Source organism: Notothenia rossii, assembly GCF_949606895.1.
Source record: "Notothenia rossii genome assembly, chromosome: 5".
In the NCBI taxonomy this organism is placed as follows: Eukaryota; Metazoa; Chordata; class Actinopteri; order Perciformes; family Nototheniidae; genus Notothenia; species Notothenia rossii.
The window spans coordinates 74,333,258-74,347,478 of record NC_136903.1 but is presented as its reverse complement, the minus strand read 5'-3'; the positions used below and the strand labels follow the sequence as shown (position 1 = coordinate 74,347,478).

The 14,221-nt window shown below is 37.4% G+C and overlaps 2 protein-coding genes across 3 annotated transcripts; both read right to left on the bottom strand.

Moving 5' to 3' along the window:
* Positions 1 to 217: 217 nt before the first annotated feature.
* Positions 218 to 5,635, bottom strand: creld1a (cysteine-rich with EGF-like domains 1a). Its single transcript, XM_079680705.1, has 6 exons — positions 5,546 to 5,635; positions 2,417 to 2,588; positions 2,233 to 2,316; positions 1,456 to 1,551; positions 1,230 to 1,370; positions 218 to 1,160 (listed from the first exon to the last, which is right to left on the bottom strand). Exons 2-6 carry the CDS (start codon positions 2,586 to 2,588, stop codon positions 940 to 942), a joined length of 714 nt encoding a protein of 237 aa, XP_079536831.1. The 5' UTR covers positions 5,546 to 5,635; the 3' UTR covers positions 218 to 939.
* Positions 5,520 to 14,186, bottom strand: il17rc (interleukin 17 receptor C). Of its 2 annotated transcripts, none has more exons than XM_079680701.1 (15): positions 12,181 to 14,186; positions 11,560 to 11,890; positions 10,945 to 11,185; positions 10,017 to 10,120; positions 9,809 to 9,920; positions 9,689 to 9,730; positions 9,467 to 9,585; positions 8,985 to 9,041; positions 8,671 to 8,731; positions 8,343 to 8,560; positions 7,885 to 7,938; positions 7,748 to 7,799; positions 7,527 to 7,628; positions 7,286 to 7,324; positions 5,520 to 7,191 (listed from the first exon to the last, which is right to left on the bottom strand). In XM_079680701.1, the coding sequence occupies exons 2-15, from the start codon at positions 11,665 to 11,667 to the stop codon at positions 6,593 to 6,595; spliced, it is 1,908 nt and encodes a 635-aa protein (XP_079536827.1). In that variant the 5' UTR covers positions 11,668 to 11,890; positions 12,181 to 14,186; the 3' UTR covers positions 5,520 to 6,592. The 2 variants fall into 2 exon arrangements, with proteins under 2 accessions (XP_079536827.1, XP_079536828.1); XM_079680702.1 differs by having other exon boundaries at positions 10,945 to 11,092.
* Between the last annotated feature and the right edge of the window lie 35 nt (positions 14,187 to 14,221).

Genomic DNA, 14,221 nt, shown 5'->3' with positions numbered 1-14,221 from the left:
CTGAGGCTATCCTCAGCTCCCCAGTTTGCTATTGTATGTGATGTAACAGAATACTACTATTGAGTGTTGGCCAGCTTGTTTATATCCATCAAATAAAGGTGACTTTCTTTCTGTCTCTGTTGGCAATTTTCTACTCAAATTATAAGTACTTTCTAGTAATACTACGATCATTATATGAAACTGTTGGAGAGTGTAAACACGATATACTACATTGTAGTACAGGTAAAAACTTTATTTTTCGTGAATGCAAATACAATGTCATTGATACAGTATTAGGAGAAAATCCAAGCAAGCTGTAAATTATTTTTAAATCTATCTATAGTTAATAACATTTTATTTTGTTGGCACCAAATACCAAAACAAGGCATCTAGAGCTAGAAAAATATCTAACACCATAACAACTTTCTACTAGACTGTTAAGTGCGCCAAGAATAAACAACCACATTCCTTTTGAGAAACTCGTTACCACAGACTTAATGAAAACTCAAAAAATGTAAAGAACATCCTGCCAGTGGGGGAAAGAAAAAGATGTAGTCAGCGGAGAGAAGCTGCAGGGACAGAGAAAAGTGTCACTTCTCCAGGTTCATGTAACAAAACTTGAATTTTATTAAAATATTTCGAATTAAAGGAAAGGTTGGTTCTGCACAAACACCTTAAAAGGTAGGGTATAGGTAATTCACTTCAGAAACACTTCTTGTTATATTCCATGGAATGCTCTTAACATCCTGATAGCAATGAATAGTTCAGTGCTTAAAAGTTTTGCCACAACAATTTCTCTAACTGAGAGAAAAGTGTGACAAATATGACCATCTTTCAGAGCAAAATACTTTCATATCAAAAACTAATATTGTTTATAACAAAAGTGAATGCGCACGATTCAGTTGCATTTTCTGAACAGTAATGGTTTAAGTTGCTGGCATACAGCATGTACTATTTGTGTTAACGTCCGCTGACAAAGTTGTTTAACAAACGGTCCCCCCTGTCAGAAAGCCAGTACCCTGCCATGGCTGCCACTGCCCCCATAAATACAGATGTGTAGACCATATCTCCTTTGGCAGCTAGTGTGGCCAGAGCACAAAGCACCACCCCGAAGAACATCTGCTGCAGCACCTCCACCTCGTCGTCCTGGATATCCTCAAACAGACCTTTGTCCTGAACGCCTGCACAGAGAGATACACATGTGAGAGGCTGCAGTCAGGCGAGGTGCATGGGATTGTGATGAGACTCACGAGGCTGCTGCTTCTTCACACAGACACCATCTTTGTGGATGAATGCCTCAGCACAGTCACAGCGGAAAGAGCCTTCTGTGTTGATGCAGATCTCATCCAGACCATGGCAGGCAAGTACCCTGTCACTGCATTCATCTATATCTGAGAGAAACAAGGAGAGCTTCAATATGCAATCTCATCTGGAGCACAAAATCATTCTTTCAAATATTATGTTTAAGGTATTCACCCAAACATTTGGACCCTGTCAATGAGTACCCAGAGGCACACTTCCTGCAGCGTGCTGGTCCACTGCCCATACAGCCCACACAGGCCGGGTCGCAATCTGAGGAAAGAGTGACCATTACATGTATTCATTTACAAAACAAGGCTTGATATTGCCTGGTCATTGATACATGATAATATATGTTGAAAACATAAAATTAACTAGTGAAAGATTTACATTTTATTTTATATTCTCAACTGGTTGTAAGGAAACCAACTTTGTGTTTGTGATTAAACTTAGTTTTCTCACTCACAATATCATTAACTGACATTGAGGATATATTCATTATATGTGGCTGTGTTTGGTTGAGCTGACTGATACACTGATGACTTTTACCTCCTTTTGTCCGTTTTGGGGCTCTATTTCTTTATTTTTGATCAAATAATAAGTATATGTATACATCAATAGAATAGAAAATGAATAGATGGATAGGATATATATAAAGGATATATTTGTTAGCCCTATATCAGTCAAACAATGTAATACATTAGCTGGCTTCAGCCTCACAAAGGTAAGGATTTGCTATTTTTCTGTAAATTGAATATCTTTAGGTTTTGGGCTGTTGGTTGAGCTAAACAAGGTGTTTGAGGATGTCTTCCTAACCCTCTGGTAAATCATGATTGATATGTTTCCACTGTTTTCTGGCATGTTATGTTTATTAAGTTATTTATTTCATTTGGTCTTAATTATTTCTATAGAAGAAGGTAACATAGTATTTTACACAGATTGTAGACCACTGACCTCTGCACTCAAACGAACCCTGTGTATTGAAGCAGTATCTGTTTGTAGGACAGATACCCAGCTCAGTGCCACACTCATCAATGTCTGAAACAGATCAAAACATGCATTCATTAAAATACATTTAGAACATTAGTCTGCTTGTCCTATACCACACATAAATGTGAAGGTAAGCTCTGCACAGTACCTACACAGGTGTTATTGTGGAGTGTCCATCCTGCTCTGCATTGCTCACACTGGTCATGTTCTGGGCCTGAACACTTGCTGCAGGAGTCTGGACAGCTGAGCACCTGAGCAGCCAGCAGACCACACAGCCACGCAGCCTGCAGAGGGTTCCTGTGGAGCGTCCTGACTGCCATCTGTTCCATTAGGTCCAAAATATCACAGTTTAATCCATCTATAAGCTGTATGTACGTTTAAAGCTAAGAAGCAGAATTTACATTAATACAAAAAGAGGGACATATTCTTCGTATGATTGTACATCTGTTAAAATATAAATATAAAGAGAGACGGCTAGGAATAGGTTGAACTGAGTAAGAAGACTTCAATGTTATGAGCAATTTAGGTGGTTTACATTTTAAAGTGAGATGATAAACAAAAACATAATACACTAAAAACAAACAAAGACTTCTAGCTATTAATGTTGTCATATTCAGTTATGTACACAGTCTTACTTATGTTGGCAGAGTTTGTTCAGTATATGAGATTTTTGTATGCATGCAGATGAGTGTGTGTAAACATTTGGTATATGTGTAGATCTTTCTTTTTTTTCCTCTAATACATGTAAAGCACATTAAGTGTCACGGGTGCACAAGGAGTGGACCCAAAAGTATGAATGCAGACACAGGATTCAAGTATCAAAAAGAGTCTTTACTTGAAAAGTAGTTGTGAAAAATATAATGAATAACAAAACCACAGGATCGGCAGATCCAGAAAAATACATACAATGATAAATCTACACTAAATGCTTACCTAACAAATAAACTAGAAAAATACTTCTACCTGATCTTACCTTACTATAATTACTAATATGAACAATAACCGTAACCATAACTTAGAAGAGTTTGGAAAACGCTGGAGAGTTTGTCATAAGACACAAAACAATCTGGCAACAGAAAAAGGGAGACAGGACACTATATACTAAAGGTAAGTGGATACAGGTGGAAACAATCAGGGGCGGGGCAGACACTGACGATGGCGGGAAATAAAGGAAACAGGAACGAGACAAGGTGAATACAAAATAAAACAGGAAGCGAAACATAAAAAACTAAACCAACAAAAAACATTTAACACAGTTGCCAACGCACAACATTACATTTATTGGTAGATGTGTGCTCTATTGAGCTGTATTGCCTTCTCTAGATTTACCTGACAGCTAGATTCAATTTTACAAACAAGCACATGACCTGCTTACAAAGTTTGATGCAATGTTATAGACAAAACTAGTATATGGGGCATTCTACCGAATTAGTACAAAGTGCGGTCCCACAACAAGAAAAACTATTTAACAAAACAATTAAGTATTCAGACATAGATATTTACTAAGAATATGTTATGGTCTATTTAAACATAAGGCATTAAATTATATAGCGATAAGCTTAATATATACAAAAACATCATGTATAGGGTACTTTCTATTGGGAAGTAGCTGTCCCCAACCCTGACATGCATTTCAATTTCTGTAAATAACACTTAAAACATTCTTATTGTATTTTGTTCAATGGTGTATTTAGAAGATCTTTATGATTACATTCAAACAGAAGTTGGAATATTTAGATTTATTGTGGGTTTAATTCTTTAATAAAAAAATTATACTCAAAAAATCATGTCCCCAGTTTTCATGTCACTACCGAAACACAAGGGGTTTTAGTCCAATGGCTGATCCTGGTTTTTAGCAACACCCCTGCATTTTTGACTAGGCAGCGACACTGCATCCCTGACCCTCATGGCTGAATGGCAAGTAGCTATATCCCATACTTTTGATATAAATCTGTTCCAAAATCTGAAAATCGGCGTGTAACCTTAAGAATTGTCACTACCGAACACGTATTATCTTCAATTAAGTACACTTTTTCTGAGTTTTATGCAAAGTATTATGTTTTTATGCGTGTTAACCTCTTCAAAAACGTGTATGCTAGCCAAGTACTAGCAAGCATTCTTTTGTTATGCTCAATTTGAGCTAGAATCGTCACTACCGAAACATATGATTAAGTTTCGGTAATTGACATGATCGTTTCGGTAGTGACAAATTGGAAAGGTAAGCAGGTAAATCCCATAGTTTTGAAATAAATGTGTTTTAAAGTCTGAAAATCAGTGTGTTACTTTAAAGGTATCCTATTGTACTATTTGTAGGCATATAGGTCTCAGATATATAAAAAACATGTCTATGAAGTGTTTTGCTCAAAATACCAAACAGATCACCCATTCTAGCCTCATCCCCCTCTATTTCAGCCTGTTACTAAAGTGCTGATTCTGGGTCAGTAGCTTCAAACATTCACACTTCAACATAAGGCATGTTATGAGTTAAGATTAAGCAATAAGGTTGAGGGAATATGATACAACCTTGAGAACAAAATACTGTGGTCACTAACGAAACAGTGGATGTTTTGTAAAAAAATTGAGTATATTGACTTATCAACTAAAATTATATGATACTGATTGGTTTAATGTGTGCTCAATTTTTAACAATCAAATCATCAACTCTGGAATCAATATGATCAGTATTAGCATTTTACAAAGAAAGTTTGAATTATGATTTGTATGGATTGTATAGATTGAACTTTAAAATTTGATTACAAACTTAAATTTGATTGATTTAATTTTGAAAACCCTCAATACATATTTTAAAATACTATTTAGAGAAGGGAAGGTAAAACAATCTTAAAAGGTTAATATACACTGTAATGCTTTTTTACTAAAGTGTACTGTGTACTATGTTTCGGTAGAGACCATTTTTGGTAGAGGAAGAACATTCCAATACAGTCTGAAAATACGATATATACAAACGTATGGTTATTTTACTAGATATGTGTAATTTAGATATGGTACAACTACAACATATATATGGACAAAGTTTTGGGAAAAAAACATACAACATTTCAAAACATTTCCAACCTGACTTGGCCCATAAATAAAGGTTAGCTTCACTGCTTAAATGCTTCACATTTCACTCTGATTTACTTTGCAATTTCGAAATAATAATTAATAATGATAATAATAATACTTAAATAGTGCTACATTTATATTATGTAAAAGCACAGCAACCATTAAGGTGTACTCAAAACAAACTGTAGACATGCGTTAAGGGTTTATTTACCTCCTCTGTGTGCGTCGACTGACTCTGTCGGTCTTAATAAAGTTTAAAAAGGGTGAATACAACTGACACACAAGTTATCACACTTCAACACTCCTTTGTGGTTTGATGCCAAAAATAAACCAAACATCCCGAGCGGGCGGAACATGAGTTGCCTCATAGGACCGGCCCTCTGAGATGTAGTGAACGATTTTAACAAGCGCTCCTCCGCGTCTTTAAACTGACACTAGATTGCACCAATCAGATCCACAGCCCTTGACTGGAGATGGCCAATCAAAATCTGTCATCCACCATGCACAAAAATAAGCACATGTATTTATAAACCAGTGTTGTTGACAGACGGACAGTACATGGATAAGATAAGTCTGTTACATTTGAGGTTAAACATTATGAAGCTTAAAGGATAGATCTGAGGATGTTCTACATGTTTCTTCTTATAAAAAACAATTGATTCAATCCTTAAGCAAGCACTGTGTGTAGGTGGAGCCGAAACCTGATAACGTATTCCTCGACCGTAGTAGACCACAGTCTTTGGCACAAAACATTAAAATCACAGGTCTCCCACATTGTAATATTTCACTTAATAACAATGAACATTCAGTCCTATATCCTGCTGGTGTTCACTAGCATAATGTCCTGTTGAAAATAGTCCCCAAGAAAAACCCAAGTTAATCCTTCCTTAGTTATATTTATTATAAACGTAATGTTCCTGCAGTTACTTGGGATATCATATATTTTGTAAAAGATAAACAGGGTGGGACTAAAACATGCAAATGTAGAGTTGAACATTTGGGAGATGGTTTGTTATCAATAACAATAACAATACATTTGTTATCAATTTCATGGCATAACACCAAATAGATCATTGCCAGCTATTAAATAATGTCCTATGTGTTCATCTCACACTTTGGATGAACATATGCTTCATATGCACAGAGCAGCAATAATGTACAAAAATAGCTAAAGGGTGCTTAAAGGTCTTTGCCTCCATGTTTCTTTATCAACTCAACATATTTACAGTGTCAGTTCTTCTGCTCGATTGGTCCTTCTTTAGACTTTGACCTCCATCCATCTGATGCCCTCCATTTCCACCCTGTCCATGTCTTTATCTGATCCCTTCCCTGCCCCCGCTACGGCAAGCTCAGACAAGAATGCCTGGGTCTGAGAGGGAAGCTGGAACAGGCGCAGCCCCTGAAGAAGCTCTGGTAGACTCCTGTCAATGCTTGAATTGGGGTCAAATGTCACAAGAACAAAACGTTCTGGAGCTCTACCCAGCTGCTTGTCCGCTTGGATGAGACACAGAGAGGCTGTGAACACATCAGAGTAAGGGGAAGACTTCTGAGGAAAACCCATGTCTTCCCTCTTCATCTTGATAACCCCTTGGTTTTGGTGGGTCCATGTTTTTACTCGCTCTAAGGCTTTGTGGGTCAACACAATCACAACTCGGCCACCCAGGCTTTTCAGCTCCAGCAGCTGGGAGTACAGCCATGGCAGAGGCCCCAGAGTGCACTGCTCCTTCCTGCTCCACTGGTCCACAGACACGCTGAAGCCCTGGTTAGAGAGCTGTGAGCCGAGCCGACACACTGACTCCGAAACACAGTCATCCACATCTGGGGGGCTCAGCAACACCACATGACACTTCATGCCAACTTTGGAGAAATAAAACAAGAGGATAACTATCAGAGAGTTGTTCCATTCCAACTGAATTACTTTTTAATAAAGTAGTAGGAAGAAAATACTTACTCTGTACAAATCCACCATGATGCCAGCTCCACACCCATTCTATAAAAGACATAAAGATAGAAGTAAAAATATCAGTGGGCTTATCAGAAATACACCAAAGGGTATTTATCATTTCAGTGCCACGCACAATTGATACAATTTTTGCATAAACTAGAATCGGAGGGATGAAAAATGTCCTGGAATTCATCCATATTCAATTCATTAAACTTATTGCAAAAAGGAAACAAAGATTTGAACGTACTCTTCACAAAGTCATGCCGGAGAAGATATGATGATATGAACACAGTCAAGCAAAGGAGCAGCATGATACCAACAATCAGCAGACTCCAGTGCCACCTGTCAGCTGCAAGTAGTACAAAATGAAACCCTGTTTAGAAAAAGCGTGAGAAACATGTGCTGCATTTCAGCTAAATGTGTCCAAACCAGCATCAGTTTGTGTAATTATTAATGTGTCAGACTCACTGTTTTCAAAACAGAATGGACCCAGCTCACGATCCATTCCCTTTACCTTCACCTGCACAAATACATTTAAATAAAGTATTTATTCAACGTTGGTAAAGTAATAACATTACTGGGGAGGGAAATTGTGAATACTTTACCATCACACATGGTGAGAGCTTCAGGTTGATTTCTTCAAACACCCCTGTTTTCTCCTAAAGAAGACACAATCATAAATGCTCTGTCAAACTTAAAGCACTGTGAGATAAGAATAAGTAATAAAGTAAACAAAATAAACATGTTCAAACTGAGGGGAACAAGTCAAGTTTATTTACAGAGCATGCTTATTAATAGAGGCAAATACTCATAAAGATAAGATAAAGACACATTAGATAAGATGGTATTACAATTGCAGTAGACCTTTAACAAGTGGCAGAGACTTCCAGAGACCAGAAGGAGTTCATAAACTGATTTCTGATTCTAGGGATGGCCAGGAGACCTTTAGATGATAACTAACAGAATATGTTGTGTGTATTTAGTGAACATGTAAACAACATAGGAAGGAGCTAAGCTTTCTATAGACTTAAAACCAATAATAAGTATTTTAAAAGATTCTTACCCACTGTCCCTTGCTGTTTTGTTTCCACGTGCCATTTGACAGCCGCTGTCTAAAGCCCTTCATTTCCCTGCAGCTGCTCTCCTTCTTACAGGGCCACACATCCCCCTCCAGCCTGCAGGGTGCGGACAGGTTCCACCACAGCATTGGGCGGAGGTTGTTCATCTGACCCGGGCCCACAGACACTGACACATTCTGCCATACGTTCCTTTGGAATAAATCTTGAATCGACACAAAGTAAACATCAGCATTACAGAGCTAAACTGCTCAGTCTTTACCTTGTGATAACAAATCCAGAAAGAAAATGAACTAGAAAAAAAAGACGTCTCACCTGTGTCAGTGAAAGGGCAACTGCGAGAGCGCCTGGACCTCTGCTCATCCTCATCCCAGACCTACACACACACACACACACACACACACACACACACACACACACACACACACACACACACACACACACACACACACACACACACACACACACACACACACACACACACACACACACACACACACACACACACACACACACACACACACACACACACACACACACACACACACACACACACACACACACACACAGTTATAAAGGTATACAGTGTTGATGTGGTACAGTAGCTATAATATAACCATGATGTTTACCTGGAGACAAATGCAGGGGGTCACAGAATACAGTGGGATGGTCATCCTGTTCCATCCCTTCAAAGTAAAATTAAACACAACAAGGGCTTTAATATAACTAGACTTACATATTGTTTATTAATGAGATTGAGAAACTAGTGGTTGCAACTAGTAACTAAAGGACCATTTATTGAATTGATGTCTGTAATTGTTCTGTCCTTCCATCTAATGCCACTGTATGCTACTGCTGAATTACCTACAGAAAAATGATATTGATACATTTAAGTAAAACTTTGAAGAAAAATGCTAAACATTCACTGGTTCTACTTGGTGTTACTTGTTTTTCTTGTATTTGACTTTAAACTAGATGCATTTGGGTTTTTGTACTGCTGATCGGACAAAATATTGCAAATAGAATTGGTCAACTTGACCTTCTTGAACTCTGCAAAAAACAAGTATAACAAAAGAAAAAAGGACAAACTGCACAGATAAACAACACTGACCTGACACCTTCCATTCTTCTCATACTGGATGCACACAGAGGAGAAGCTCTTATTCCTGCCATCAAACTGCAGCTCCACCCGATTCATCTCTTTGTTGATAACACTGATAAGCTTGGGCACTGACATGAGGAAATTAAGAAACTAGTTATATTCTGCCAAAACCAATACTCATAAATAGGCACAAGGAAACAAACAATCAGGTATTATGTGGGGAATATTTACCATGGCATTCGTCTGGACGTTCCTGCTCCTCCTGGGCGCAAACTGAAGACAGATAACACAGTATGTGTCACTAATGGTTTATATTAGTTTAACAAGTGCTTTGTAGTTAAAAGACTTTACCATCATCTAGAGAAGGAACAGAAACTTCTTGACTCAGAAGTGAAGCTTTATGATAAACAATCACACGACTGCTGAAGGAAACCCCAGGCGGCTCAATAATCACCACAGAAATCTAAAGTATAGAAGAAACATTGAGAGTTTATAAGACAATGTTTACTAGAAGTGAGCAGTTCATACTTTTAATTCCAATACAGGGAGTCTACAGTACCTTTGACTGCTTTTCATGAGAAAGAGCTGCACGGTTAACCGTAAACTCCACCCTCTTGCACATGGTCATGGCAGGAGCTGCATAGTAGCACACCGTCACAGACGCTGTTGCAACACAGATAAGACAGGGCTCAGGATTCATTGGCACAGTATAAGATAGTAAAAATGTAAGAATCATCTCTAAAACCACACTTATAAGATCACACTATTGTTTCCTGTTCAAACTATTGCTCCCTGTATCATAGTGTACTTATGGGAATGATTTGTATTGCCACACCATATGGTTTAGCAGTCACTGGTTTTCATTTACTCCACTATATACGAATTGATCAACATGACATTTTAACCATGTAGAATTTCTCCAAGTTAGTTGATCAAGGGTGAAGATAAAGCAGATATTAGTTTATGTGGTCTGTAAGTCACATTGTACAGCGACTGTGAAACAAAGCACTGTTCATTTCACAATAAGCCTGTAATAACAACTTCCATGCTTACTCAAACATTCTTCCAGTAATAATTTCGCAACATCCCACAACCTGAAAAAAGGAGAATTGCTCACTGTATTCCTCCCCCTGAATAAATAAAGGTTAAAAATACAAACATGTTAACAATGCTCCTTAGCACGTGACATCTTGGATGTTGTTTTAAATATTTCCTACTGCTAATCCCCATGTGGCAGTAATGTAACTTTGACAGAACATTATAGGAAAGACGAGTTCACTGTGATGCCTATTATAGTAGAAAGTCCTTGCAAGTTGACTTGAATATCAAACTATAACAAAACGAATACAATAGTTGATGGTAAGAAAACGTTGAAAACCTGTTATGTACTTTTGGAGACGGGCGGGGCAAAAGAAAGGAACGGATTGTTAAATTGATTAAACAAAACAACCAGTAACAAGTTATAGTAGGCGACATGTAGTTTGTACCTTTAAAATTCCTCTCTGTTTCCTCCCCATCATCCTCTTCTCCATTTCCAGAGTGGCCTTCATCCTCCTGGGCTTTACCCGGATGAATGTTGATCTCTGTTTCTATCATCAGACATAATACACACGGCGCCCTGTCCCTGCAGCAGAGCTTAAAATATGGAGTCAGTTTTTGGACAACCACAGCATTTTCCTTTGGTACAATAAAAGGCATCTCATCCTTCATGGTGCAATTAGAGAGATCCTAAAAAAGTCAAAAATAGAAAGGAAAAAGGAGAAAGACATATGTTTAATATGTGCCATCGCCTTTTTACTGAATGTAATCTGGATGGTAAATATTTACTGTTCAGAGGAATATATTGTGATTGGTGGTCTACATACTGTACAATGGCACTATATCTTGACAAGCAGGCAGATGGTTATATCCCTGTGTTTGCTTAATTAAATGTTTGAGAGTAAACACTTTATCAGTGAAAAGGGAAATCAAACTGTCAGAGCAGGCTACACCAGCAGTAAAAGGAAATTAAAAGTGTAATATGTCAACAAAAACTCTATGTACTATTCTGCAGTACAGGAAATGTCTGCTTCAGTGTTTCCCAGCAGTTCACCCTTGGTTACCTCGGAGCAAATGACTCCGTCGCTGTCATATCCAGAAATCTCCAGATGGCAGGCTGATATGTGTAGAGTCAGTAAAACGCACCAAATGGTCCATCCAGTATGAAGCATTTTGACTGAGGACACTCCAATGGAGTCCTACAGTATTTTTCACCAAACATCTCAGTCCAGGAGCAACATCACAACCTTTTTAAACGAGTCCAGTGTCTTCTTCCTCATTGTGACTTTAGGATCCCATTTAACTTTAACATGTTCTTGGTCAAACTGCACATCAGCATGAAGGGAATCGAGACGTGGTTAGCTGAGTTTGATTGGTTTCACCTTTAGTCCCAGCCTGAAAAGGAAGAGACAATCCATGTATGGGCTGGTGTTTCTTCACACGCAGTGATACAATAATCAAAGACATCACATTCTTCTTTTTCAATCATTTACAAATGGGCTCCATCTGTTCGTGTTTTACAACTAACTTGATGGGTCAAGCTCACAAATCCCTCAATGGACAAAGTTACTGGGAACTCTGTAGTCCTTTTAACACTCCTTTAAACAAACAGGGCTTTGACAGTATATACATATAACATCAGCAGTAGAAAATAACACAAAACAAAAATCCTCTGGGTTACTTACTGAGTTTAATAATCCACTGAAAGTACGCTCCTCTCCTCAGATTACCTGTACACCTTGTGTTGTTTGAGTCATTGTAAAATGGAATCATGAAGCACGTCACGTCTTTCCTCAAGGTACGTCCCTCCCTTTCTTCCTCCCTTTTTTCTTTCTTTCCCGCTTTCTCTATCACTCTTGCTCAGTCACAGCACAGTCCTTCACCTTGTTAAAAAGCACATCAGATTGAGACTTCCTGCTCTGACTGAATTCCTCATTAACCCATAACCAGAACAACATAGACAGCTCAAATAACTCAACTACTTGGTTTAAAAATTAACTCCACCTGGAACACTGAGTTAAAGTAGCTTCATAAACAGAGCTGCTTTTTAACCACAGTTGACACTTCATGTGGTTTGTTGGCAACAATTTGTTACATTTGATTAATTTTTCTTGTTATGTCGGTTTGGCAGAGATCCTTGATTGTGTAATGTAGCTCTCAGTAGACTCTGCCTTGATAAACAAGTTTACCACCTCCGCTCATAATAACCTGATAATAACCCACATACCTTTGCACTCTAGTGCACTGCGAGAGGACAATCCAAAGTATCACTATAACACGCCTCCCATAGCTGCTCGACTGGTTTGATCACTTAATGTTGAACGAAGGAAAAAACCGTTGTGGCTTATAACTTTAGAAATGTTTTCAAACCAACGGGGGAAAAAATACAAAAACTATAGTTTACTCTGTAAATTCAGGAAGTTACTTTGCTACTGCAAACTAAGTAGAACAAGTATGTTTATTCAAGCTCTGTGTTGAACTGTGAGGAACAATCACTGAAGCTTTCCTAGGATTTATACATTTAATATGCTATTTACTTTTCAGACTGATATATTTTACTCCTAAACATTTAACTGATTGCTGTAGTTAGTCCTGATAAAGAGATAATCCATTGTCTCTGTTTAAACTGTGAATAAACAGTAAGTGAAGAAGAACTAACACCACATTTGACTGCACTGCTGCTGAGTAAACATTTAGTGCATCAACTATACCCCTACTATCCTCCTTTTTTAAGGTTAAGCTCTGAGTGCAGAACTTGTATTTGTATTATCATGTTTTTTAATATTGTTGTATGGCTGCAGGATTTAAATAGTTTATTATTTCCATGCCTTCTTAAGATGTTTGGTGACATTATGCTTTCATCTCAATTACAATTGTATTTATTGTAAAGAGACTACATACATACGTAGAAACGGTGTGTAAACAGTAGACTCTACTGTTTACACACCGTACTATTTTCTTTTTTTGAGTAGAGGAACCTCTAATTATGTTTTAGGACCAGCTCTGCTGCTAACTGGGCTTTAAAAAAGCCTGTAGAAAAGATGTTTGACCATGAGAAAGTTATTTATATGATGGTTATAGAATGTTTTAGTCTTTTGAGTAAATAAATCACAGAGAGTGTGTTTGCATATTCACATTTAACTATAACAATGTCATTGGAATATAAAGTTTGCGCAAAACTTTCTAAAAACGTCCTTCATATATTACATACACACACAAATACGTTAAAATCAGATTATATATCATATCCATAAGCACTCAAATATTAATTATGCTTTGTAACAATAATATATAGCATAGCATATTGTAGGGCTTTTTATATTTACTATATATCTTAATACTTTCATCATTGTCACTGATGGTTTTTTGGCCATTGCTGAAGTAATAAAAGGATATCAAATTGCACTATGATCAGTATAAACTAAAAAGGTTAACGCATGAAGGATATTGTGAATATTGTTGGAAATCGATATGGATATTCATGCTCATGACTGCTTATAATGATAATTAACCAGCACCATAAGCAGATTAAAACGCATTGCTTATTCTTTTTTTAACATAAACATGTATCTTTATCATGTATAATTGACATGGGCAACAAAGTGTTACCAAAGTTATTGTTTTTTAATGACATGATGGTAATGTTTGGATCCTAAAAGAATAATAAAGGAATAACACTTTGGAAAATGAATTGAGGGCTGCAGGAGAATTGTCACTATATGTTCT

Coding starts and splice junctions, on each gene's coding strand:
- il17rc (XM_079680701.1), bottom strand. CDS start 11,667: ATGCTTCATACTGGATGGACCATTTGGTGCGTTTTACTGACTCTACAC. Junction 7,939..8,342: donor AAAACAGCAAGGGACAGTGG/GTAAGAATCTTT, acceptor TGTCTTCTTTAG/GAGAAAACAGGGGTGTTTGA. Junction 7,325..7,526: donor CCGGCATGACTTTGTGAAGA/GTACGTTCAAAT, acceptor TGTCTTTTATAG/AATGGGTGTGGAGCTGGCAT.
- creld1a (XM_079680705.1), bottom strand. CDS start 2,588: ATGGCAGTCAGGACGCTCCACAGGAACCCTCTGCAGGCTGCGTGGCTG. Junction 2,317..2,416: donor CCACAATAACACCTGTGTAG/GTACTGTGCAGA, acceptor GATCTGTTTCAG/ACATTGATGAGTGTGGCACT. Junction 1,161..1,229: donor TGTGAAGAAGCAGCAGCCTC/GTGAGTCTCATC, acceptor CTCTCTGTGCAG/GCGTTCAGGACAAAGGTCTG.